The sequence below is a fragment of the Salmo salar genome, chromosome 12 (assembly GCF_965601325.2).
Source record: "Salmo salar chromosome 12, fSalSal1, whole genome shotgun sequence".
NCBI lineage: Eukaryota > Metazoa > Chordata > Actinopteri > Salmoniformes > Salmonidae > Salmo > Salmo salar.
The window spans coordinates 85,039,723-85,065,838 of record NC_138302.1 but is presented as its reverse complement, the minus strand read 5'-3'; the positions used below and the strand labels follow the sequence as shown (position 1 = coordinate 85,065,838).

At 40.6% G+C, this 26,116-nt stretch overlaps 3 protein-coding genes across 5 annotated transcripts; 2 read left to right on the top strand and 1 right to left on the bottom strand.

Moving 5' to 3' along the window:
* Window positions 1–6,624: 6,624 nt before the first annotated feature.
* Window positions 6,625–10,802, bottom strand: arl6ip5a (ADP-ribosylation factor-like 6 interacting protein 5a). Its single transcript, XM_014133207.3, has 3 exons — window positions 10,477–10,802; window positions 7,887–8,104; window positions 6,625–7,696 (listed from the first exon to the last, which is right to left on the bottom strand). Exons 1-3 carry the CDS (start codon window positions 10,797–10,799, stop codon window positions 7,518–7,520), a joined length of 720 nt encoding a protein of 239 aa, XP_013988682.1. The 5' UTR covers window positions 10,800–10,802; the 3' UTR covers window positions 6,625–7,517.
* Window positions 10,803–11,227: 425 nt separating this feature from the next.
* trnt1 (tRNA nucleotidyl transferase, CCA-adding, 1) lies at window positions 11,228–15,345 on the top strand. Of its 3 annotated transcripts, none has more exons than XM_014133203.3 (8): window positions 11,228–11,326; window positions 11,666–11,804; window positions 12,815–13,008; window positions 13,244–13,382; window positions 13,482–13,608; window positions 13,743–13,936; window positions 14,173–14,426; window positions 14,577–15,345. In XM_014133203.3, the coding sequence occupies exons 2-8, from the start codon at window positions 11,669–11,671 to the stop codon at window positions 14,823–14,825; spliced, it is 1,293 nt and encodes a 430-aa protein (XP_013988678.1). In that variant the 5' UTR covers window positions 11,228–11,326; window positions 11,666–11,668; the 3' UTR covers window positions 14,826–15,345. The 3 variants fall into 3 exon arrangements, with proteins under 3 accessions (XP_013988678.1, XP_013988680.1, XP_013988681.1); XM_014133205.2 differs by having other exon boundaries at window positions 11,239–11,326; window positions 11,669–11,804; XM_014133206.2 differs by lacking the exon at window positions 11,228–11,326 and having other exon boundaries at window positions 11,666–11,814.
* Window positions 15,346–16,158: 813 nt separating this feature from the next.
* On the top strand, window positions 16,159–17,742 carry LOC106565942 (oxytocin receptor-like). Its single transcript, XM_014133633.3, has 2 exons — window positions 16,159–17,020; window positions 17,233–17,742. The coding sequence occupies exons 1-2, from the start codon at window positions 16,159–16,161 to the stop codon at window positions 17,436–17,438; spliced, it is 1,068 nt and encodes a 355-aa protein (XP_013989108.3). The 3' UTR covers window positions 17,439–17,742.
* Window positions 17,743–26,116: the final 8,374 nt, after the last annotated feature.

Sequence of the window (26,116 nt, the reverse complement as noted above, 5' to 3'; positions counted from 1 at the left end):
TTGTTAAGACACTAACAGCTTACAGATGCTAGGCAATTAAGGTCACAGTTATGAAAACTTAGGACACGAAAGAGGCCTTTCTACTGACTCTGAAAACACCAAAAGAAAGATGCCCAGGGTCCCTGCTCATCTGTGTGAACGTACGTTAGGCATGCTGCAAGGAAGCATGAGGACTGCAGATGTGGCCAGGGCAATAAATTGCAATGTCCATACTGTGAGACGCCTAAGACAGCGCTACAGGGAGACATGATGGACAGCTGATCATCCTCGCAGTGGCAGACCACGTATAACAACACCTGCACAGGATCGGTACATCCGAACATCACACCTGCGAGACAGGTACAGGATGGCAACAACAGCTGCCTGAGTTACACCAGGAACGCACAATCCCTCCATCAGTGCTCAGACTGTCTACAATAGGCTGAGAGAGGCTGGACTGAGGGCTTGTAGGCCTGTTTTAAGGCAAGTCCTCACCAGACATCACCGGCAACAACGTCGCCTATGGACACAAACCCACTGTCGCTGGACCAGACAGGACTGGCAAAAAGTGCTCTTCACTGACGAGTCGCGGTTTTGTCTCACCAGGGGTGATGGTCGGATTTGGGTTTATCGACGAAGGAATGAGCGTTACACTGAGGCCTGTACTCTGGAGCGGGATCGATTTGGAGGTGGAGGGTCCGTCATGGTCTGGGGCGGTGTGTCACAGCATCATCAGACTGAGCTTGTTGTCATTGCAGGCAATCTCAATACTGTGCGTTACAGGGAAGACATCCTCCTCCCTCATGTGGTACCGTTCCTGCAGGCTCATCCTGACATGACCCTCCAGCATGACAATGCCACCAGCCATACTGCTCGTTCTGTGCGTGATTTCCATGGCCAGCGAAGAGCCCGGATCTCAATCCCATTGAGCACGACTGGGACCTGTTGGATCGGAGGGTGAGGGATTGGGCCATTCCCCCCAGAAATGTCCGGGAACTTGCAGGTGCCTTGATGGAAGAGTGGGGTAACATCTCACAGCAAGATCTGGCAAATCTGGTGCAGTCCATGAGGAGGAGATGCACTGCAGTACTTAATGCATCTGGTGGCCACACCAGATACTGACTGTTACTTTTGATTTTGACCCCCCCTTTGTTCAGGGACACATTATTCAATTTCTGTTAGTCACGTGTCTGTGGAACTTGTTCAGTTTATGTCTCAGTTGTTGAATCTTATGTTCATACAAATATTTACACATGTTAAGTTTGATGAAAATAAACACAGTTGACAGTGAGAGGACGTTTCTTTTTTGCTGGGTTTATATACTGTATGATTTGTCTTTGTTTCATAGTATAGTTTCTTCTTCTTTTTGTTTTGTTTAGTCACATTATTTCTCAATTTGCAGTAGGTTTGCCAATCGCTTATGCAGCCAGACTTATTTTCCATTCCTTTTGCCTCATCCCTCTCAACCACAACATTTTTCAATTCCTGAGCAATCCACAGGGATTTAAGTTTTTACAGTCATATTCTTAATGGGTGAATGTTTATTTATAACTGGAGTAAGCAATTTCATAAATGTGTCAAGTGCAGCGTCTGGTTGCTCCTCAATACACACCACAGACCAGCAAATATTATTTACATCATCAACATAGGAATCACTACAAAACCTCTTGTAGAACCTCTTATACACAATATTAGGTCCAGCCTTTTGAACTTTTGGTTTTCCTAGATATGGCTACCAAATTTTGATCACTACATCCGATGTATTTCGATACTGCTTCAAAAAGCTCTGACGAAGGCCTTGAGGCCGATACGTAAGCTTATTAAATATCAGTGATACTATCAAGAGCAGTGTGCGGTTTCCTTTTTCCTTCCTTTTTCCTTCCTTTTTCCTTCATCTTGTTCAACTGTTGCCATGCACCTGCAAAAAGATTGCTCAGATATGCGAGTGCCTTTTGAATTTTGTGATACTGCTTTAAAGCAAAAGATGTGATCAATACATGTGGAGGATTTAATTCCTGTGCTGTTTGTAATACCCTGGTTCAACAGCTTGGGTTGTATGTACAGTTGAAGTCGAAAGTTTACATACACCTTAGCCAAATACATTTAAACTCAGTTTTTCACAATTCCTGACATTAAATCCTCGTAAAAATTCCCTGTCTTAGGTCAGTTAGGATCACCACTTTATTTTAAGAATGTGTAATGTCAGACTAATAGTAGAGAGAATGATTTATTTCAGCTTTTATTTCTTTCATCACATTCACAAGTTGGGTGAATTTTGACCCATTTCTCCCTGACAGAGCTGGTGTAACTGAGTCAGGTTAGTAGGCCTTCTTGCTCACTCAAGCTTTTTCAGTTCTGCCCACAAATTTTCCATAGGATTGAGGTCAGGGCTTTGTGATGGTCATTCCAATACCTTGACTTTGTTGTCCTTAGGCCATTTTGCCACAACTTTGAAAGTATGCTTGGGGTCATTGTCCATTTGGAACACCCATTTGCAACCAAGCTTTAACTTCCTGACTGATGTCTTGAGATGTTGCTTCAATATATCCACATAATTTTCCTCCCTCATGTTGCCATCTATTTTGTGAAGTGCACCAGTCCCTCCTGCAGCAAAGCTCCCCCACAACATGATGCTGCCACCCCCGTGCTTCACGGTTGGGAGGGTTTTCTTCGGCTTGCAAACCTCACCCTTTTTCCTCCAAACATAATGAAGGTCATTATGGCCAAACAGTTCTATTTTTGTTTCATCAGACCAGAGGACATTTCTCCAAAAAGTACGATCTTTGTCCCCATGTGCAGTTGCAAACCGTAGTCTGGCTTTTTTTATGGCTGGTTTGGAGCAGTGGCTTCTTCCTTGCTGAGCGGCCATTCAGGTTATGTCGATATAGGACTCGTTTTACTGAGGATATAGATACTTTTCTACCTGTTTCCTCCAGTATCTTCACAAGGTCCTTTGCTGTTGTTCTGGGATTGATTTGCACTTTTCGCACCAAAGTACGTTCATCTCTAGGAGACAGAACGCGTCTCCTTCCTGAGCGGTATGACGGCTGCGTGGTCCCATGGTGTTTATACTTGCGTACTATTGTTTGTACAGATTTACGTGGTACCTTCAGGCGTTTGGAAATTGCTCCCAAGGATAAACCAGACTTGTGGAGGTCTACAATTTTCTTTCTGAGGTCTTGGCTGATTTCTTTTGATTTTCCCATGATGTCAAGCAAAGAGGCACTGAGTTTGAAGGTAGGCCTTGAAATACAGCCACAGGTACACCTCCAATTATGTCAATTAGCCTTTTAGAAGCTTCTAAAGTGATGACATTGTTTTCTGGAATTTCCCAAGCTGTTTAAAGGCACAGCCAAAGTGTATGTAAACTTCTGACCCACTTGAATTGTGATACAGTGAATTTTAAGTGAAATACTCTGTATGTAAATAATTGTTGGAAAAACTACGTGTCATGTCCTAACCGACTTGCCAAAACTGTAGTTTGTTAACAAGACATTTGTGGAGTGGTTGAAAAACGAGTTTTAATGACTCCAACCTAAGTGTATGTAAACTTCCAACTTCAACTCTATCTCCTCACAGTATTATGCTTCTAAACTCCAGTGAACTTTGAGTAGGTCTCGGAGGTTTCCAAGTCCTTGAGTTTACCCTGGGCAGAGAGGGAGGAGGAGAAAGAGAAAGGGAGGGAGAGACATTCTTCTGCAGCTGTCTTCCCCAGTCTCTCTCCGCTTCCTCCCTAGACACCAGCTGCACTAGAATATCACTACTGCTGTTCCAGCTGACACACAACTACACAAACAATGGGCTCCCTATGTTCTGTATGTCTATACACCACAAACACAGTCCCCTGATGTCAAATGTAGGTATGTGTCCCACGTGTGGCTAGACCGCGCCTGCTGCTAATCCTGCTCAGGTTAAAGCAACTGTAAGTCAGGATAAGTCATCACACCTCAGGGCAGCAGATCCTATCTCTGCTCAGGGAACAATCCCGCTGGGCACAGACCTCAGTTCAACATGTAGTTTTGATTTGCATTTGGTTGAGTTGTCAACTAATGTGAATTCAATGTGAAATCATCAAAAAAATTCACCATGTCATTGGATTTAGGTAAAACATTTGTTGAAAAAAATAAATAATTCCCTCACGTTGATGAATTTCTTTCAAATCCAATCTGTTTTTCATGTTGACTCATCATCACATTACATTTTTTTGTTGAAATGACATGGATACTACATTGATTCAACCAGTTTTTGCCCAGTGGGATACTCCTTATAGTTGAGGAGTGGATAGCTGGATCAGTGTCCTGCACACCTAAACTTGGAGTTCATTATTCATGAGATCATGTATAACCTTCCCATGAGTAATATAGGGTAGAGATATCTCCTCTGCAGGTTAAAGTGGTCTCATCAGGATATAACAGACTGACAGGATTGTTATGGTCATCATCTCTGTGTTGTACAGTCAACGGCACGCTTTACCATGAGAGACCCCATAGCAGAAAGCTGGTGAATGACAGATTGTTTGTTTGAGTGATGATGAGGCTAACCAGCTTAACCATCCCAAAGCCTCTCAGGCAAGCCAAGCATGCCGGGGGGCATGATGGGTCAACGGATGCACAGCCAGCTCACAGGGTTGAAGTGTGCCTGGATTAGCTGACACTTAATGAATGTTGCGTTATGCTGAATTACTACCTTTCATGCCAATGACTGAGTTGTTGCAACAAAGAGAACAAGAGACAGATGTAATCTCCAAACCAGTAACAGCACATGAGGAAAACACAGTGTGTCAAAATGCTAAATACAAACTACATGCCAGCCAACTGTGGTCAAATGTATTCATACAGGAAAGTAAAAGATGCCTGTTGGTGTGGTCATGGTCTGACTGTGATGACCAATTAGAAAACACTGTTGAATCCCAGTTCAAATGATTCAGCCTGGTCTCAGAGTAGACATAACATAGAAAACGTAAATCCGGGACATTCAAATGAGTATGATATGTTACGTTTAGTATGATTACATAGGACAGAAGGTTACTTAAGGCAAAAACAAAAGTAGGGTGGTTGGTTGTGGTGGATGGATTGGTGGGCATATAACGCGAACGTCAAGCAACCCAAAGGTTGCGTGCTTGAATGTCATCATGGGCAACTTTAGCATTTTAGCTATTTAACAACTTTGCAACTACTTACTACTTTTTACCTACTTTGCAACTACTTAGCATGTTAGCTAACCCATACCCTAACACTAACCCTGTAACCTAACTCCTAACCTAACCTTAACCCCTAATCCCTAGTCTAGCTAACATTAGCCACTGAGCTAGCGTTAGCCATCTAGTTAATATTAGCCACAAGAAATTCATAACAGATTGTAAGAATTGCAATTCGTAATATATCATACAAAATGGATGATGGAAATCCTCAAATTAATACAAACCATAGGAAACGTAACATATCATACTAATTGTAGTGTCCCAGATTTACATTTACTATGTTACGTCTACCCCTAAGTCCAGGTTGAAATATTCCAAACACACTACCACAAAGATACATGTGTTTTTGAGAGTCTCTGCAGCACAAAGGATGTTTCCTCACCAGGCTCCTTGCCAGTAATGTGTCTGTTCTTAAAGCCTCACACTTCACGTCTGTTCAGATCAGGAGGCAATAGACCAAAGACACATGCCTGTTGGGTGAGCTGCTGCACACAACAGACACTTATGTTTGTGTGGATAAGTACAACAGCTGCAGGGGTGAGAGAGAGAGAGAACAAGGGCCTCCACTGTGTTTTCTGCTCTGAGACTAGACTTTACTTGAGTTTACTGCCGCTGGGCCGTGTGCGTTCGTGTGCTCCCAGGTTGATCAATGTAGTCTGCACGAAGGAAGAGTACTGCAGGAGGGGACATGAATCAGTTCTCTGAGAGCTCAAATAAGGCTTTGCAGCTGAACTTAAACTTAAAGCACTGCACCTGAGGTCATTAGCTCCTGCCCTCTACTTTGTCTTTATCTCTCACTCTCCCCCATATGCACACACACCCCCAAAGACTATTGTTATGCAAATCATAAACCTTTCTTAAAAACTTTATGTGCAAGACGTCTAAGTGAAGAGTGCAATAGAGAGAGCCCACTTTGGGATTTGTAATACATTTCCAATGTGAGCCTGGTTGAAGTAGCTGACACCGCAATCCAGAGAAGGTTTAGGGGTTGGGAAGTGAGTGACTGCAGATTAATCCACTCTGTCACTGACTGTGCAGTACTCTGCTCTTCACTATAATCTACTGCAGCCTATTGATTAGCATTGGGACAAGTGAAGAGTAGGGAGAAGTTAGATCATCCATAACCTTGGAGGTACTATGGAGATGAAATAGTGTGAGGTGCTGAGTAAATGCTGATGGACATAGGTTAGTACCTCTTATTCCTTTTGAAGTTCTAAATCATATACTTGTTTAAAGACCATTTGATGTGATTATGAAATACAACACCTTAAAGTTCTATATCTCTCTCATATGCACCAAGACACAAAGCATTGGCTTGGTTCTTCTAGTTCTTATTTTATTACAGTGAAATGTGGGGCTACTTTCCATCCAATCGTGTAGTTAAATACACCTTTGAATTTAGTGAGGAAAAACACCCTGTACAAAACAAAACACTTGAAACTCTCTTGCCTTCAGAATAGTTTGGCAGTGATATATTTATTTTACACAATAATTCAGTGATTTCACAACCTCTCATTAATAGGCAAGCCTGTCAGTTTCTCTTAATTGAAAATAATTAAGCATAGATTAAATAATTCAGATCCTTAGAAATTAAAGTAGTAAAGTTCTACTCTCCACAAACCAGCATTTTCACATTGCAATGTTTGTATACACTTCAGAGAGAGAATCCACAGTATTTAAAAAACATAATTCACTACTGCTTCATTTGCGAGACAACTGAATTCATTCATGGTACAATAAAACATAGTTCGGTTTGTTTATTTTTTCAAACCAAGTGACCTCAATCGGTCAGGTCACAGATGTGCTTTTAACACCACAATGTTTTCACTCGTTATATTTACAAAAGTCACAACGCATGAATAGGTTGTGTAAATATTGCAAATGGGATTTGGAAACATTTGCCCACCTACACACACAAATACATTCAACAAGGAATACTAATTTGCAACTTGTTTGCAACATTGCATAGCAAGGATGTGAGCCAGTATCGAGATGCTGTCATCACTACTTGAAAGAAGTGTTCTGACAAGTTCTGGGTGAAGTAACAAATATTCTGAAGTAAAACTAAAGCTTGTGTTTTCAGCACATGTTCTCTAGACTAAACCAACAAACACACATACACCTGCATGCGAGATAAGCTATACGGTTTGTAGTTGAAGTGTTCAAACATGTATTACAATAACTTCTATCCAACATTGACTGAATGCATTGAGACTGCACATTAAAGGTGGTGTGCAAAGGAACGCGTTCCCATTCATCAGAGGCCAGGGATATTGATAGGGGACCTATGACAACATAGGGACTGTGGCGTGTGTGTTGTTTGTTTTCTGTGTAGAGTTCATCCTTCCTTGGGTTTCCCCTCTAGGAACTCCTGGATCTTCTGCAGGCTCTCTTCCTTCTGGCCCAGCGCCTCCAGTAGAATACCCATTGGTGACTTCTTCAGCCCCGCCCCCTCTATCTTATTCTCCAGTTTATTCTTCATGTTGCGAAGGCGAAGTGAGGCGTGTGCAAAGATCACTGAAGTCAAAATATATAGAAGCAGATTAATACCCTTACTTTGCACTAATGTAAAAACACCAATGTAAGTAATACCTCCAGGATATTTTCTAATTGGAATAACTTAAATTCAAGTCTGCCTATTTATTTACCAATGGCATAATTGTGGTGTAACTTGAAGACACATTTAATACTAAACCGTTAAACTTACAGAGAATAGGAAATGTGATCCCAAACATGAAGACCATGACGCCATCGAAGAGAGACATGAGGAAGTAGCTGGCTACCATCACTGCCATGACAAATAATGTGGGGTTCTGCCTCTTAAAGTCTTTGATCATGGCCTTATTCTCTCCAGCCCACACTGAGCCCAGGAAGACCAGCGACACCACCGCCATGCCCATGAACATCCCCACAGGGTTGAGGAACCTGCAGGGAAACACACACACACACCACAACATAACTAGACAGCTGGGTGGGTGGAACAGTTGATATTTCATGTAGTCATGGATACCATCTAGTGGTGATAGGTTGTCAACACATCAACATGACTTTTTAGACCAAATGCAAATATTTATACAAAAGATGTTTCATTAACAACTACAATGAGAGCAATTTCAAAGATTATGATTACATGTTACAGAAGTGAATCTACAAAAGAATAACCCACTTAAGGATGAGTGGGACATTTACACAGCAAGTAGTTTTGACATAGCCCTACGGTGCAATGTTAGGAATGTTATAATTTCCAATGGTTTGTCTCAAACTTCATTCAATAGTGTTGTTTTAGATAATATGACTCCTGGACGTTATGTCTTCAGACTCCAATAGTGAACTTTGCCCAACCTCCAGTGAATAACGACAGCTGTTTCTCATATCCCTGTTATCTAGAACAGCAGCTGATAAGTGAGCAGGGATTAGGGGCCTAGTAGTTGTCCACCATAGCAGCGGTGTGTCATCAGAACCATGTAGGCCTAGCCAAAAGATGACCATTTAAAAAAAAAACGGAATCCACATTTTTAAAGTAAAATCCCTTCCTCCATAGTGATTTTGGCGATCAATTGTTAGTTATGCAGTCATGACAGGATACCACCATTTGTGAAATTACACATTGTAAATCTGAGCAATTCTAGAAACAAATGAACGAATTAGACACTAGCAAGGGTTTATATTAATTTTCTAAAAACATTGTGAAATTAAATAAATGAAATGTTAATGTGATATCATACATAGAAAAGCATTGCATTTGCACTAGCTAGCTCCATGGCTGTTTGGATTTAAAAAATGCAGCCCCGGCTTTCATCTGTCGGGAATAACTACAACAAGGACTGCATGCTGCATCCAGAGCCATTGCAGCCATTGCATCACCCAGGTGGGTGCTACATGTTCGGCAATAGAGGACTAGTACATTCGGAGGAGAGACGTTTGGAGGAATTGACCGTCAAAGCAGGTGTGGTGCACTGATGAAGAGCTCCGGGCCTGTTTGTCAGACTGTCTTTGTTTCTCTCTGGCTGTACCATCAATACCCCTTCGCTGAAGCTACACTGCATTTCCAATCCAAGCTGCCTCAACTCCCGACCTTTCCAACATCCGAAGCCAACTAGAGACATTCAATCTTCAACTTCATCTCAATTTCAAAGTGTTGTTTCTTCACTTTTTGTGCCCTTTGACATTATTTTCTGTAATGAAAAGTGCTATAGAAGTTAAATAAATTACTGTTATTATTTTCATGAAGAGCTTCAGCAGGATGCAAGACATGAGTCTCTCAACCTGTGAAGCATGCCCACATCCTCTACGCTCAAAATAAGTCTGGAGGTTTCGGTTGACCAATCATGCGCTCTGTCTCCCTTGGCATTAGTCATAAATAGGCCTAGCAAGGTGCCAACCTTCAGATATGGCAACGGAAAGAGAAAGCTTATTCAGGTGAACTGTAAGACAGTATAAAGCGTCAACATCATGCATAGCAGCCACATAGTGCCATAACAGCTGCTATGGACAGCTCCTATGTTTAGACTTTAAAGTGAGTCCCTGCATCCATAATTAGCTAATGAGACCCAACTTCAATTTCAGGCATTAGTTAAAGGTGGAATCTGGAATCTGAGAATCTGTTTAATGGCCATTGATACCCAATGAAAATGATTATTTAAGAAATTATAAATGGCTCAGCTCAATAGCACAAATGTTTTACCCTATCACAACCAAAATTATACTCCATTGTTCATACACACACACAAACAAGAAAAACCTAACAATGTATACCAAAACAAGGAACGGGCTGTCATTAAGCGGAAAAACGATCCAATATTGTAGTTTTAATTGATGTTAACTGTTATAACTAGTGACGGTGAACTACAGTGAATCAGATTTCCCAGCACTTAAAGCTGCAATATTTAACTTTTTGGGCGACCGACCAGATTCACATAAAAATGTAAGTTATAGAGCAAGTCTAAGAAGTAGTATATCTTTTAAATGTTCACTATTTATATGCTTCCCGTTCTTACGTTCAGTTTGTCTTTTTACTTTCGATTTTGTACACTAGCTCCAAACAGCTGAAAATACTATTTCCTGGTATTGAAAATATATTGTACTGCAGTTTTGAAGGTCCAATGATTCTCGACACCATACATTGTTTAATCACATAAACTGAAATTAGGCAAACTATTAGAATTTTAGCAAACAGGAAATGGCTGAGTGATTTCTGCTTATTGCACACCCAGCCCATTTTAACCTGAGTGTAGTATGACACACCAGATATTTTATGTTCTTGATACAAATTGTGGACAGTGTCTCATGCTACTTACCCCACAATAAGGAAAACAATGATAGCCATTGCAAAATAGTTTGTCTGATAGTAAAGCAAGTTGTTGACAACCCTGTTGTTCCATCTAGGTAAATCTCTCGCGTCTGGTTTAGCAAATCGGTCGGAACCTGGGAAGAAATCGTCCCAGGGTTTCAGCGGTGTGAGTTCTACCCTAGCCATGTGGCTACCGTGTGAAGAGTGTAAAATATAATGACTCGGCTTGTTGTAGGCTACAGCAAACAGAAGATCAGATTCAACAGTCACTAAATAAAAAATGTTCCGTTTCTCGCGATAGCTTTCGAAGTACCACCCTGTAGAACCCATAGATCAATGAATGGTCTGATCATAGACGGAACAGAGGCTACAGAGTCATTTATCCAGCATGCTGAAAATGCGTTTTATAATCTCTCTGGTAACAGTTAATTGATTTTAGAGTAATCTATTGAATCAATTTAAAAGCGTTATCAACCATTACATATATTTACAGTATTTTCATCTCTGTCTTGCTCGGTCAAAATCAGCTGACAAGTGGAATTGTGGCATTAGTACATAGTGTAGGGAAATGTTCTCCGCTACTAGACATTGCGCAACTGTAGTAACAAAGTGACTGAGGCCACAAGTGTCAAATAAATTGCAACAAAGTAACAGTAATTCATAAAATTATTCGAATGAAATCGCGCGTTGTTTCTTCTGTACCCCGCCCTTTTTATGACGATTCACACTCTTATTGGTCACAATCAACGACTTCCTGTGGTGAAAGTAAGTACACTTCCTGCTGTCGAAGTATGGAACGGCAATAATGTTTCTACCCACATCCTCAAAGAAGGGAAATTATTCATATTTTATTGCAGGTCTGTCCATATGAGATTAATAGTTAGCTGCATGATGATACAATTATACTTTACCAGATGTACTTTTTAAATATATGTCGCTTACAAGAGCCAATATGCTTGCTTCAGTTTTCTAAATTAACTAGCAATAGCTAGTGAAACATGGAACGTGAGAAACATGGAATCCAATTTCTGTGCTAACTAGCTACTAGCTGTAATGAAAATATTACCATAGTTGTTTGGTCTCTAAACTAACTGAATGTGTGTGGCAATCCCCACAAGTTAATTCACTGCAATTGCACATCAATAGTTAACGTTAGCTAGCTATAGCTAACATTGACTTGCTCTGCTCAACGACAGTAGATGTGGGGGAGAATCCTGAATCCTGTGGTGATTAGCGGAGTTCGTCTCACTTGGAGTGCCAGAAGTCTCTTCACCATGCAGCTGAAGACTACAGAGTTCAAGTCCTTATTCAGCGATGGACTGAATGGCATAGCAGGTGAGAGCAGGTACATTTTTGCTACCAACCAATTTGGCTATATCAAAGTCTAGGTCAGTGGCACTTAACTTCACAAGCAGAAAGTGGAAGATGAGAACTGCTCAGAATAAGTTTATCCTCAGGAGTTTAAAATATCCCATTTCTCTACTTAGTGATTTGTAATATTATTAACCTTTATTTAAACACGGAGTCACATTGAGAGAACGCTTTCACAAGGGAGCCCTGTATGTTTACAAAAAACAATACATCAATAAAACACAACAGCCCTACAAAACACACTATAACAAAACACATAATAAACAACATTAAACATATTTAAGAAAAGCAATCGCATTCTGTAACAGTCTCCAATCAATAAATGAAAATGCCTGAAAGGAACCAGAATATTGAATAGCAAGGAATTGTTTGTGTATTGTTCCACACACAAGGCAACAAAAACTAAAAGCAGATTTTCCCAATTCTGTGAAGACCAAAAAGGATCTCCAGAGTTATCCATCCCTGAGAATGGGTTTGGTAATTTGTACATCTAAAATTAATCAATAAAGTAATGTACAGAGGAAGCTTCTGCAAGACTGCTTTGTATATAAATAAATGCAGCTCTCTTACACGTTTGTAAAGAATACAAGGAGTCCTAAAACTGAACCCAGTCCAATGGTTTCAAAACAGAGGCTGCCACGTGCGTATAAATAATGTCACCCTAGTCTATTACAGGGAGAAGTGTTGTTTGAACAGTCTTCCTTATAAATCCAGCCTCAGTTCTGAAAATATTTCTAAATAAAAAAACAATCATAGATCTCAGCTTCTTTCTCAAGTTTTCAATGTGTGTTACAAAAGACAACTTGTCATCAATCCAGATACCATGATGCTGGAACTTGAGAACCAGGTTTGGATCAGAATGTATTAATCAGTGTGTCTGCTTATATTATGATTAATGAATTAAGCGATGCATGGGTATTCGATGCATGTCAACACTAGACATCTTATCAATTTATGCATGTATTTCTCCATAGAGATCTTTGAGAAGCACAAGTTTGAGCTGAGGATAGCAGGGGGTGCTGTGAGGGACCTCTTGTCTGGGAAGCGGCCAGAGGATGTGGACTTTGCGACCACAGCAACACCAGAGGAGATGAAGAGCATGTTCCAGAAGGCAGGGATCAGGATGATCAACAATAAAGGGGAGAAGCATGGGACCATCACTGCTCGAGTAAGAGTACCCAAGATTGATGTGCAGTTTGACCAGCTATACACAAATATTCCAGATCCAGAATGTGAGACTGATGTGATGTTGAAATGTTCTCTTACACTACATTTCTTTCTACAATCTGATTTTGTTACGATGGGGTGAAGTGTTAAAAGTCAATGTAGCGTGAATTCTGCTGTACAGTAGGCCTGTGTGTTTGTGGCTTTAAAACACATGACATTTGTCTTTTCATCTCTAGCTTCACAATGAGAACTTTGAAGTGACCACACTGCGCGTAGATGTTGAGACGGATGGACGTCATGCAGAGGTGGAGTTCACAACAGACTGGCAAAAAGACGCAGAGCGCAGAGACCTCACTATCAACTCCATGTTTTTAGGTGTGTTTATAGCATATTGTCACCCCTTCTGAAATGAATGCCAAACTTGACATTAGAAGGGGGGAAAAAACATGTCTTATTTGATTTCTGACCAAACAGGGTTGGATGGGACCCTATATGATTACTTCCAAGGATATGAGGACCTCAAGAACCGAAAGGTTCGGTTTGTTGGCAGTGCTGAGCAAAGGATTCAGGAGGACTACTTGAGAATATTACGATACTTCAGGTAATCTAGACTTGTCTGGGGTGTAAATGGGGCAGGTGTTTGTTGGAGTTGGCTATGAACAAATTAAACTTTAGTATGTGAGGGTTTCTGCATGTTATTTCTGTCCTTGTGTATATCCCCCGGTCTGCCCCCAGGTTTTATGGCCGGGTGTCAGTAAAGGCAGCGGAACATGACCCTGCCACCTTGGAGGCCATCAGGGAAAACGCCCGTGGCCTGGCAGCCATATCAGGGGAGCGCATCTGGGTTGAGCTGAAGAAGATGGTGGTGGGAAACCATGCTGCCCACCTACTAAAGGTCATGTATGAGCTGGGCCTGGCTCAGTACATAGGTGAGGGAGAAAGCCCTGTTTGCTAGGAACAATGTTATGGGGAGTCATGCAACCAATTATAGTAACCATGCAACCAATTATAGTAACCATGCAACCAACTACATAAAGCATACCTCAAAGCACTATATTTAGGGCGCCCCGGTGACAGACCACTAGAAATGTTCTCAGCTAGAGCATAGGTATTTATAGATGTTATTGTAATTGTAGTTGTGTAAGTGCTATACTTTTATTCCAAGGTTTACCTGCAGAGGGCGACGTGGAGGAGTTGAAGCAGATCTGGCAGCATGTGAAGGACCATTCTCCCAAGCCCGTGACTGTTCTGTCGGCCCTGTTCCGCTGCTCCCAGGATGTGGAGAAGATGGATCTGAGGCTGAAGGTCTCCAGGGAGGAGAAGAACCTGGGTCTGTTCCTGGTCAAACACAGACGGGACCTCCATAAGTCCCAGGATGATCCAGACAGCCTGAAGCCCTACACTGATTTTATCATAGATGTAAGCAGTCAAAATGAGTTGATGTAATACCACTTACTGTATTTAATTTAAGATTGTCAAGATGGTGTCCTTTTTGGAACTGAGTGTATGAAGCCCAATCTGATAGAACCACATGGTCTGGTAGATAATTTCTATGAATGTTGTTTGCAGAGTCGGGAGGTGGATGCTCAGAGTAAAGTATGTGAACTGCTCAAGTACCAAGGAGAGGACAAGTTACTGGCAGAGATGAGCAGATGGTCCATTCCTCGCTTCCCCGTGAGTGGGCACGACTTGAGGAAGATGGGCATCACCTCAGGCAAGGAGATCGGCACTACCCTACAGAACCTACGAGATGTGTGGAAAAGGAGCCGTTACCAGATGGACAAAGACGAGCTGCTTTGTCATGTTAACAAGACATAATTCCAGTGTGTAGCAGGTGTTACCCCCTCATACACCTCTGTTGTTTTCCAGACTGAGTGTTGAATATGAAAATGAGAAAGAAACCCCACAAGGACTGAATCATATTTACTGTGTTTAACTAATTTAGCCCAGTGCAGCACTTAGAGTTTGGGTATTATGCTCTCAGCTGCACAGTTGTCCTATGAAGAAAGTTTGTAATCAACCTAAGCCACTGCAGTATCTCAACATCTGTGGCATTATTGATATCAGAACTATTATTTTGTACATTTCCTGCCCCGAAATGCCTTTGAGATTGGCCAATCTGCTGTTGGGATTTTAGTTGGGATTCAGTCAATACGATTAAGTGGAAAACAGGATATTTTGCCAATTCTCAATGGTGATTGGAGAGATTTGAGCAATGAAAGGCTAATGAGCAATGTGGAATTGTTTTAAATGCCCTATAATCATATCTCAGAAAGCCGGTCTTCTTTGACCAATGTAGTGAACCGAATAAATCTGTATTTCATGGACTGAGAAAAAACATGACTCCAGGAATTTAGAATTTTGTTTTGACAACTCATCAAATGGCTTGAGGGTGAAATCAGCTTGTGAAAAGTGTGGTTTCTTTGTGTGTTTTCTCTTATTAAATATTTCATCTATTTAAATAATGTTTCATAGATAAAGCAGATGGTGTGTGAAAAGTTAAACTATAGCCTAACTTTGAAAGGATGATACTTAAGTGACACAAATAAAAAAGCCCAAGCTTGACTTGAACAAAATACAAATTAACAAAATACAAATGGTATTCTACATAAATTATATATATATATATGCTGCTTACTGTGTGATGCCTATGAGTCCTATCATGTTGTACTATTGCATGCCACTTTCTGCCTTTTGCAGTGAATCCTGAGTACCGGTATGACCTTTCCAGATGTATCATTTATTTATAAAATGTATAGAAGCCGTTATTGTAAAGATGCAGAAGCATAGCCCCTCCCTCCTGCTGCGCATCTAAGATATAAATAATTTTCTGCAGCCGATGCTCCTCTATTCACATCGTTGCACGCACTTGGTGCCATCCATTTCCCAAGTTTTCGCGGGTCAAGACGCTTTCTAGGTCTATCCTTTAAACAATTGCTGTAGAACAGTTATCGTCTTTAGTCTGTTAATAATTGTGTAAATTTTCATAGGACATTTGTATTTCAGTTGCATACATTTTCCAAAGCAGATTTTGGTTATTGTGATATGCTGTGCAGTTGATAGGTTATATTTGAACTATTCGTGAACATTAGCTTAAGGACCGAATTATTTGAGTTTTTATCTTAAAATTGTGTCATTTTGTAGCGAAATTATGACTTTCTTTACTTCAAATAATAGTAATATAAGTTTGGAAACGGAATTGGCAGATGTGCCACGCGATGAGCGCTTGGCTCGAGTTGAAATAGCCCTTTTGAGCATCATATTTTTCAGTGCCGCAATGTTAAACTTTGTACTGCTATTGGTGCTGTGGAAGCGGAGGAAGCAGCTGTCGAGGATGCGCGTCTTTGTTTTTCACCTTTGCCTGGCAGACCTGGTGGTCACCTTTTTCCAAGTTTGTCCGCAGCTGATGTGGGATGTAACGGACAGATTCATTGGTCCTGACATAATGTGCCGCCTGGTGAAATACATGCAGGTCGTTGGCATGTTTGCCTCCACTTACATGATTGTAGTGATGACCATTGATCGCTACCAAGCCATCTGTAACCCCATGGTGACTTTCCAAAGGCGCAGAGCGAGCTGGAACGTGCCTGTGTGCGTTGCATGGTGCGTGTCCCTCTTCGGCAGTCTCCCTCAAGTGTTCATCTTCTCCCGAGTTCAAATTGCGCCTGGTGTCTATGACTGCTGGGCTGACTTCATCAAACCTTGGGGACTAAAAGCTTACGTGACCTGGACCACTCTGGTGATATTTGTGTTGCCAATCTTAACTGTTATCGTTTGCCAGGTGCGTATTTGCCGAGCTGTTCAAATCAACTTTCACATGAAAACATATCAAGCATCGGAAATTGTCACCAAACCTCTGCACTCCAGGACCAGCAGTGTTGCTGGAGTGTCCAAAGCCAGGATTAAGACCGTGAAGATGACTGTGGTTATTGTTCTTGTCTACATTATCTGTTGGACTCCTTTCTTCACTGTCCAGCTGTGGTCTGTCTGGGATGTCCAAGCACCCACTGAGAGTAAGTGCTCTTCAATATTCTGAAAAACTTAGAATTAAACTAGAATTCAATCATATTGTCAAATGTTTTATTGCCTGAATTAAAACTTTACAATGTAGGTTTAATTTATTTGTCTTCTATTAGGGTAGGCCTATGCTAAAATGTATAGAATTACATGGAATCAGGATGCTGCTGCTTGATAATAATATTCTGTGTTTTAATATTGATTTCAGCTGCAACTTTCTCTATCCTGATGCTTCTGGCAAGTCTGAACAGCTGTGCAAACCCCTGCATCTACCTGCTCTTCAGTGGGAAGCTCCCCAAGAGACTCATGGCGGTGTGTGTTAGCCAGTCGGACATTAAGGACTCCATACAAGAAGAAGCCACTGTGGTCAGCTCCTTGTACATCAGTTTTAAGAGCCTTTCCGAATCCAGATGAAACAAGCGGCACAGCGCTCTCTCTGGCTGATAGAGCTTGATGTATACAGTTGAAGTCGGAAATTTGCATACACTTAGGTTGGAGTCATTAAAACTAATTTTTCAACCACTCCACAAATTTCTTGTTAACAACCTATAGTTTTGGCAAGTTGATTAGGACATCTACTTTATGCATGACACAAGTAATTTTTCTCAACAATTGTTTAAAGACAGATTGTTTCACTTATAATTCGCTGTATCACAATTCCAGTGGGACAGAAGTTTACATACATTAAGTTGACTGTGCCTTTAAACAGCTTGGAAAATTCCATTAAATTATGTCATGGCTTTAGAAGCTTCTGATAGGCTAATTGACATCATTGAGTCAATTGGAGGTGTACCTGTGAATGTATTTCAAGGCCTACCTTCAAACTCAAAGCCTCTTTACTTGACATCATGGGAAAATCTAAAGAAATCAGTCAGACCCCAGAAAAAGAATTGTAGACCTCCACAAGTCTGGTTCATCATTGGGAGCAATTTCCTAATGCATGAAGGTACCACGTAAATCTGTACAAACAATAGTACGCAGGTATAAACACAATGGGAGCCCGCAGCCGTCATACCGCTCAGGAAGGAGACGCGTTCTGTCTCCTAGAGATTAACGTACTTTGGTGCGAAAGGTGTGAATCAATCCCAGAACAGCAAAGGACCTTGTGAAGATGCTGGAGGAAACAGGTACAAAAGTATCTATACCCACAGTAAAACGAGTCCTATATCGACATAACCTGAAAGGCCGCTCTGCAAGGAAGAAGCCACTGCTCCAAAACCGCCAATAAAAAGCCAGATTACGGTTTGCAACTGCACATGGGGACAAAGAGCGTACTTTTTGGAGAAATGTCCTCTGGTCTGATGAAACAAAAATAAAACTGTTTGGCCATAATGACCATCGTTATGTTTGGAGGAAAAAGGGGGATGCTTGCAAGCCGAAGAACACCATCCCAACCGTGAAGCACGGCGGTGGCAGCATCATGTTGTGGGGGTGCTTTGCTGTAGCAGGGACTGGTCTACTTCACAAAATAGATGGCATCATGAGGGAGGAAAATTATGTGGATATATTGAAGCAACATCTCAAGACATCAGTCAGGAACTTAAAGCTTGGTCACAAATGGGTCTTCCAAATGGACAATGACCCCAAGCATACTTCCAAAGTTGTGGCAAAATGGCTTAAGGACAACAAAGTCAAGGTATTGGATTGGCCATCACAAAGCCCTGACCTCAATCCTATACAAAAATTGTTGGCAGAACTGAAAAAGCGTGTGTGCGCAAGGAGGCCTAGGAAACTGACTCAGTTACACTAGCTCTGTCAGTAAGAATGGGCCAAAATTCACCCAACCTATTGTGGGAAGCTTGTGGAAGGCTACATGAAACATTTGACCCAAGTTAAACAATTTAAAGGCAATGCTACCAAATACTAATTGAGTGTATGTACACTTCTGACCCACTGGGAATGCGATGAAAGAAAGAAAAGCTGAAATAAATAATTCCCTCTACTATTATTCTGACATTTCACATTCTTAAAATAAAGTGGTGATCCTAACTGACTTAAGACAGGGAGTTTTTACTAGGATTAAATGTCAGGAATTGTAATAAACTGAGTTCAAATGTATTTGGCTAAGGTGTATGTACACTTCCGACTTAAACTGTAGATATAAAGGGCATATTCCATAGGTCATTCTAAGATCATCTATATCTTAAGGAAAAAACAACAATTATTTTTGTACATGTTATACACAACAAAATGTTATAGCACATCTGTTTTTTCTTTTTTTACTCTGAAAATGAATATAGACTGGGAGCTGGGTACAAATATGTAAATAGGCCTACTGACAATGTTAACAAACCTTGTTGCACGTGTGCATTTGAACATAGAGATAAGGCTAATGATGATTCAGAGGTGTTCTAAATCTCATGGCATGAATTTTAACATCCAAGCGTTGAGCTGGTTACATGATATATACACAGTAAAATCAACATACACTACTGTTCAAAAGTTTGGGGTCACTTAGAAATGTCCTTGTTTTTGAAAGAAAAGCACTGTTTTTGTCCATTAAAATAACATTAAATTGTTCAGAAATACAGTGTAGACATTGTTTATGTTGTAAATGACTATTGTAGCTGGAAACGGCAGATTTTTTATGGAATATCTTCATAGGCGTACAGAGACACATTATCAGCAACCGTCACTCCTGTGTTCCAATGGCACTTTGTTAGCTAATCCAAGTTTATCATTTTAAAAGGCCAATTGATCATTAGAAAACCAATTTAGCACAGCTGAAAACTGTTGTTCTGATTAAAGAAGCAATTAAACTGGCCTTCTTTCGACTAGTTGAGTTTCTGGAGCATCAGCATTTGTGGGTTCGATTACAGGCTCAAAATGCTCAGAAACAAAGTACTTTCTTCTGAAACTTGTCAGTCTATTCTTGTTCTGAGAAGTAGAAGGCTTTTCCATGCGAGAATCTGCCAAGAAACTGAAGATCTTGTACAACGCTGTGTACTACTCCCTTCACAGAACAGCGCAAACTGGCCCTAACCAGAATAGAAAGAGGAGTGGGAAGCCCCGGTGCACAACTGAGCAAGAGGACAAGTACATTAGAGTGTCTAGTTTGAGAAACAGACACCTCAACTTCTCAAATGGCAGCTTAATTAAATAGTACCCGCAAAACACCAGTCTCAATGTCAACAGTGAAGAGGTGACTCCGGAATGCTGGCCTTCTAGGCAGAGTTGCAAAGAAAAAGCCATATATCAGACTGGCCAATAAAAATAAAAGATTACGATGGGCAAATGAACACAGACACTGGACAGAGGAACTCTGCCTAGAAGGCCAGTTTGCGCTAACCCTAACCCTAAGAGCCAGTTTGCGCTAACCCTAACCCCAGCACTGAGATGCAGTGCATTTGACCGCTGTGCCACTCGGGATCCCCTTTGATGACACTAAAACATTTAGAGTGGAGGCCATTGTGAAGTGGATTTACAAAAGATTTAAATGGACTTCAGTCTTCTCTTAACCAATGCCTTAGCTCTTCTCAAACTAAGTTAAGCGATGTACCATGGGCTTAAATAGTGAATTTGGACTTCATTTCTTATGGATCCCTTCGCACGCCAATCCCTTTAGCGGGATCGATTTGACAACACCCAGTGAAATTGCAGCGCGCCAAATTCAAAAACAGAAATACTCATAATAAGAATTCATAAAACTTACTAGTGTTATACATCGGTTTAAAGATGAACTTCTTGTTAAATCCAGCCGCAGTGTCAGATTTCAAAAAAGCTTTACGGCAAAAGCAGACCATGCGATTATCTGAGGACAGCGCCCAGCATACCAACACATGAAAATCAGATTTCAACCAGGCAGGTGCTACACAAAAGTCAGAAATAACGATATAATTCATGCCTTACCTTTGAAGATCTCTTCTGTTGGCACTCCAAAATGTCCCATAAACATCACAAATGGTCCTTTTGTTCCATAAATTGCTTTTATATATCCCCAAAATATATATTCAGAAAAACACCGGTTCCAACTCGCCCAACATGCCTACAAAGTATCTAATAAACTTTAACATTTCCAAACAACTTTCCTAATCCAACTTTAGGTATTTTAAAACGTAAATAATTGATAAAAGTTAAGACAGAATATACTGTGTTCAATAGCGGATAAAATGAAAGTGGAGCGAGTTCCAGATCGCGCACACCAAACAAAAAGTACACTTGGCTTGACACTCAGAAAGGAAAGGGCTGTCTTCATTTCTCAAAGGAAAAACATCAACCAATTTCCAAAGACTGTTGACATCTAGTGGAAGCCATAGGAACTGCAAGCATATTTCTATTAAAAAGGGATTGCCATAGAAACCTAATGGAAAACAGATTGAGCTCAACTTTTTTCTTCCCCTGGATGGATTGTGCTCAGGGTTTCGCTTGTCAAATCAGATCTGTTATACTCGCAGAAATTATTCAAATAGTTTTAGAAACTTCAGAGTGTTTCCTATCCAAATCTACTAATAATATGCATATCCTAGCTTCTGGGCCTGAGTAGCCGGCAGTTTACTTTGGGCATGCTTTTCATCCGGATGTGAAAATACTGCCCCCTAGCCCAAAGAGCTTTTAAGTTTGAATGAAAATACATTTGTCAAAGGTTATCCAAAATGAACAAGATTGAGGAAAATCTATATTGATGGAACTTTTGGGTGCTTGAGGCAAATTGGTTCAGCATGAAGAAAGACACATACAGTTGAAGTCGGACGTTTACATACACCTTAGCCAAATACATTCAAACTCAGTTTTTCACAATTCCTGACATTTAATCCTAGTAAAAATTCCCTGTCTTAGGTCAGTTAGGATCACCACTTTATTTTAAGAGTGTGAAATGTCAGAATAATAGTAGAGAGAATGATTTATGTCAACTTTTATTTATTTCATCACACATTCCCAGTGGGTCAGAAGTTTACATACACTCAATTAGTATTTGGTAGCATTGCCTTTTAAATTGCTTAACTTGGGTCAAACATTTCGGGTAGCCTTCCACAAGTTTCCCACAATAAGTTGGGTGAATTTTGGCCCATTCCAACTGCCAGAGCTGGTGTAACTGAGTCAGGTTTGTAGGCCTCCTTGCTCGCACACGCTTTTTCAGTTCTGCCAACAAATCTTCTATAGGATTGAGGTCAGGGCTTTGTGATGGCCACTCCAATACCTTGACTTTGTTGTCCTCAAGCCATTTTGCCACAACTTTGGAAGTATGCTTGCGGTCATTGTCCATTTGGAAGACCCATTTGCTGTCACTGCTGTCGTAGGAAGGAGGAGCGGACCAAAGTGAAAGAAGGTTGATTTAGTTTATCGTTGTGTACTGTAGAGAGTGTGAACTATTTGCCTTCTAATTGTGTACTGATAAAGGCACAAGGTACTCTGCTTATGGACTAAACAGTGTGTGTCGTTCCACATTTTATTTTCACTGTTTATTTTCAATGCAATACATACACTATAAACTGAACGAACAAAAACGACAAACCGTGACGCAGAGTAGAAACATACACTAACTCAAAACCAATCTCCCACAAACCCAGGTGGGAAAAAACCCTACTTAAGTATGGTCTCCAATTAGAGACAACGAGGACCAGCTGCCTCTAATTGGAGATCATCCCAAACAAAACCCAACATAGAAATACAAAACTAGAACCTGACAACATAGAAAAACTAAAATAGAAACCCCCCCTGTCATGCCCTGACCTACTCTACCTTAGAAAATAACAGCTTTCTAAGGTCAGGGCGTGACATTTGCAACGAAGCTTTAACTTCCTGACTGATGTTTTGAATTGTTGCTTCAATATATCCACATAATTTTCCGCCCTCATGATGCCATCTATTTTGTGAAGTGCACCAGTCCCTCCTGCAGCAAAGAAACCCGACAACATGATGCTGCCACCCCCTGTGCTTCACAGTTGGGATGGCGTTCTTCGGCTTGCAAGCCTCCCCCTTTTTCCTCCAAACATAACGATGGTCATTATGGCCAAACAGTTCTATTTTTGTTTCATCAGACCAGAGGACATTTCTCCAAAAACTACAATATTTGTCCCCATGTGCAGTTGCAAACCGTAGTCTGAATGAGAAACACCAGTTTTTGTTCTATTTTACCATTGCTTTATGAGAAGTTGATTGGTTATTCGAATGTGTTAATTTTTTATTGAACATGTCTTTGAATCACGATGTGAGTCATGTGTCTGAAGGGAAAATTACCAGTTCCCTGGGGTCCTGGTCTTTGGGTAAATATAAACTGTTCTTTGTTCAGTCTGCATATAGAAAGAAAAAATATATGCTAAACAGGGATGACAGAGGGGGGACTGATCTAGTTTGACTAATTGATTTGAGAATGTTTTAGTATGTTTATAACTGTAGAATTGCATTAGGAGTAGTGACTAGTGTGTTATGGGTTAGATGGAATGATATATGTGCAAATGTATCTGTAGCAGGAGACAAGGTGTTTGAGACAGAATGTTTACATAGGACTGTTAAGTGGGATGGAACGTGACGGCAGTGGAGATCTGTGGGGGCTCATAAATTAAGGTTGTGGTGGTAGAGGGGTATCATTTCCAGAGACGATGTATATTGTTACAGGAGATAGCTCATAGGAGAGGGAGGACAGCTAACTGTGCACAATATAGGGACTATTATGAAGTTAAATTGAACATTACACATACCCAGATCAAGGTGAGAGTAGAAGAGATAGTGGTGGCATTTCAGACACTATGGTAAACTTTCAAGAAACCTGTGACTCAGAGTTTTGTTAGGTTGGATATTCTTCCAACTCATTAATTCTTTCCCATTTTCTAACAGCCGGAAACACTTTACATGCAGTAGTTATTCTCATGACAGTTTCTGCAGAGACTGTAATTAAAGGAAGCTATAGTCATGGGCCATGTTATTAGTAGCAGGGGTTACGTTAGTAGCATTGTTGGGATATCAGTTTATGAGGACTCATGCCACATGGCTTGGTAACTGGGAGACCGATGGGAGTACAGGGGGGGTTGTTATTCAAATGTCACAAACTAGTAATCTTGCCATAAGAGGAGAGTCTATGTTGTCAGGAAATGACCCATGTGCTGCAGTGTGTTTATCCTCAGGTGAAAGCAGCACATGAGGAGCAGGAGATAACCAAGGGCACGGGCTGAATTCTGGAGATTGAGTGTACATCAAGATACACCAGGCTGGGGTGTTGGGACAGCATTGGTCTGGTCCACACACAGTACTACTTACAGCACCTGCAGCGGTAATGATCATGTCTCTCCTCGGTGGGTGCATAGTTCTCATGTGAAGTGAGAGCATAGCTCATAATGGGTGAGCTTGAAGACACCATGACAGAGGAAGTGGAGCTAAAGAGAGAAAGAGAGACTAGATTCCACTGTAAGACATGCAAATGGGTTGGGGCTGGGAGCTATTATAAACATCATAGTTTGGTTGGGTTAGCTGCTTTATTGGTTGATGCATCATATGAAAGAGGATAGATGTTGGGGTAATTGTACTCTTAACAACATTTTGAAGGCATTGATGTGAAAGCATATACAGTGCTTAGTTACCTCAAGAGGATGTAGTGTTGATTAGGGATACGCACTTGCCTATCAGGTGACGTGCCTATCAGGTGGAAATGGAGGAGATGGGGAACAAAGTGAAAATTAGATTGCTTGGAAGGTCGGATTCAACATATTATATACAAGGTTTGTCTATGTTGAAAATTGGTTACCCTGATGACATAATGCTGTGTGTTCATCCTCAAAACACCACCTATCTACAGCTATCCAGTTGATGACTTTTTCAAAATCCAATGTATTTTCCACATAGATCCCACGTCACCAATATCTTGACAAATGACATTGAAACAATGTTGATTCAACCTGTTTGTGCCCAGTGGGTTGTTACTATGTTCCAAATTATTATAATGTTTTCCTTTATTTAACTAGGCAAGTCAGTTAAGAACAAATTCTTATTTTCAATGACGGCCTAGGAACAGTGGGTTAACTGCCTTGTTCAGGAGCAGAATGACAGATTTTTACCTTGTCAGCTCGGGGATTCGTTAATAAGTTAGCTAGTCTCCTATGTCATGTCTTTGGCTATGCCGGATTAAGTGATATGACATGCTATTCTATAAAATCCTTTCTCTGTAATTAATATTACCTGATTGAGCTAATCATGTAAATGTAATTAACTAGAAAGTCGGGGCACCACGAAAGAGTGTTTATAGAGCTGTTATCTTCCGAATAAGCTCTTAAAGACCTAGTCATATTTTTACATCAATAGCAGTCAATATTAATCGTCACCTTATCCTCTTTTAGCGCTGATCCCGTAACCGGGATCAACATCCAGTGAAAAATCAGAGCGCCATATTCATAACCAAATCTAATAATTTCTGTTTCTCAAACATAGGACTATTTTACACCGTTTTATAAATACACTTCTCCTGAATCGAACCACGTTGTCCGATTTCAAAAAGGCTTTACAGCGAAAGCAAAACATTACATTATGTTAGGAGAGTACATCGTCAAAATAGCCACACCGCCATTTTCCGACCAACCACATGCATCACAAATAACCAAAACACAGCTAAATGAAGCACTAACCTTTGACAATCTTCATCAGATGACACTCCTAGGACATCATGTTACACAATACATGCATTCTTTTGTTCGATAAAGTTCATATTTATATATAAAAACAGCATTTTACATCGGCGCATGATGTTCAGAAAATATTTTCCCTCAAATGGATCTGGTGGATCAGCGCTACAATTTACTAAATTACTATTCGAAAACATTTGAAAAATGTAATATTGTCATTCAAAGAATTATAGATTAATATCTCGTGAATGCAACCGCATTGCCAGATTTAAAAATAACTTTACTGGGAAATCACACTTTGCAATAAACGAGGTGCTATGCTAAGAAAAATAGGCTAGGCGATACATGTTAGCGCCATCTTGGAACCATCTAAAATCAAATATACTATTGTAAATATTCACTTACCTTTGATTATCTTCATCAGAAGGCACTTTCAGGAATCCCAGGTCCACAACAAATGTAGTTTTGTTCGAAAAAGTTAATTTAAGTTAATAATTTATGTTCCAATAGTTCCTTCTTGTTAGCGCGTTCCGAAAGGCTACT

Coding starts and splice junctions, on each gene's coding strand:
- arl6ip5a (XM_014133207.3), bottom strand. CDS start 10,799: ATGGGTTCTACAGGGTGGTACTTCGAAAGCTATCGCGAGAAACGGAAC. Junction 8,105..10,476: donor ATTGTTTTCCTTATTGTGGG/GTAAGTAGCATG, acceptor GTTTCCCTGCAG/GTTCCTCAACCCTGTGGGGA. Junction 7,697..7,886: donor GATCACATTTCCTATTCTCT/GTAAGTTTAACG, acceptor TTTTGACTTCAG/TGATCTTTGCACACGCCTCA.
- trnt1 (XM_014133203.3), top strand. CDS start 11,669: ATGTGGGGGAGAATCCTGAATCCTGTGGTGATTAGCGGAGTTCGTCTC. Junction 11,805..12,814: donor TGGACTGAATGGCATAGCAG/GTGAGAGCAGGT, acceptor ATTTCTCCATAG/AGATCTTTGAGAAGCACAAG. Junction 13,009..13,243: donor ATGGGACCATCACTGCTCGA/GTAAGAGTACCC, acceptor TTTCATCTCTAG/CTTCACAATGAGAACTTTGA.
- LOC106565942 (XM_014133633.3), top strand. CDS start 16,159: ATGACTTTCTTTACTTCAAATAATAGTAATATAAGTTTGGAAACGGAA. Junction 17,021..17,232: donor TGTCCAAGCACCCACTGAGA/GTAAGTGCTCTT, acceptor TATTGATTTCAG/CTGCAACTTTCTCTATCCTG.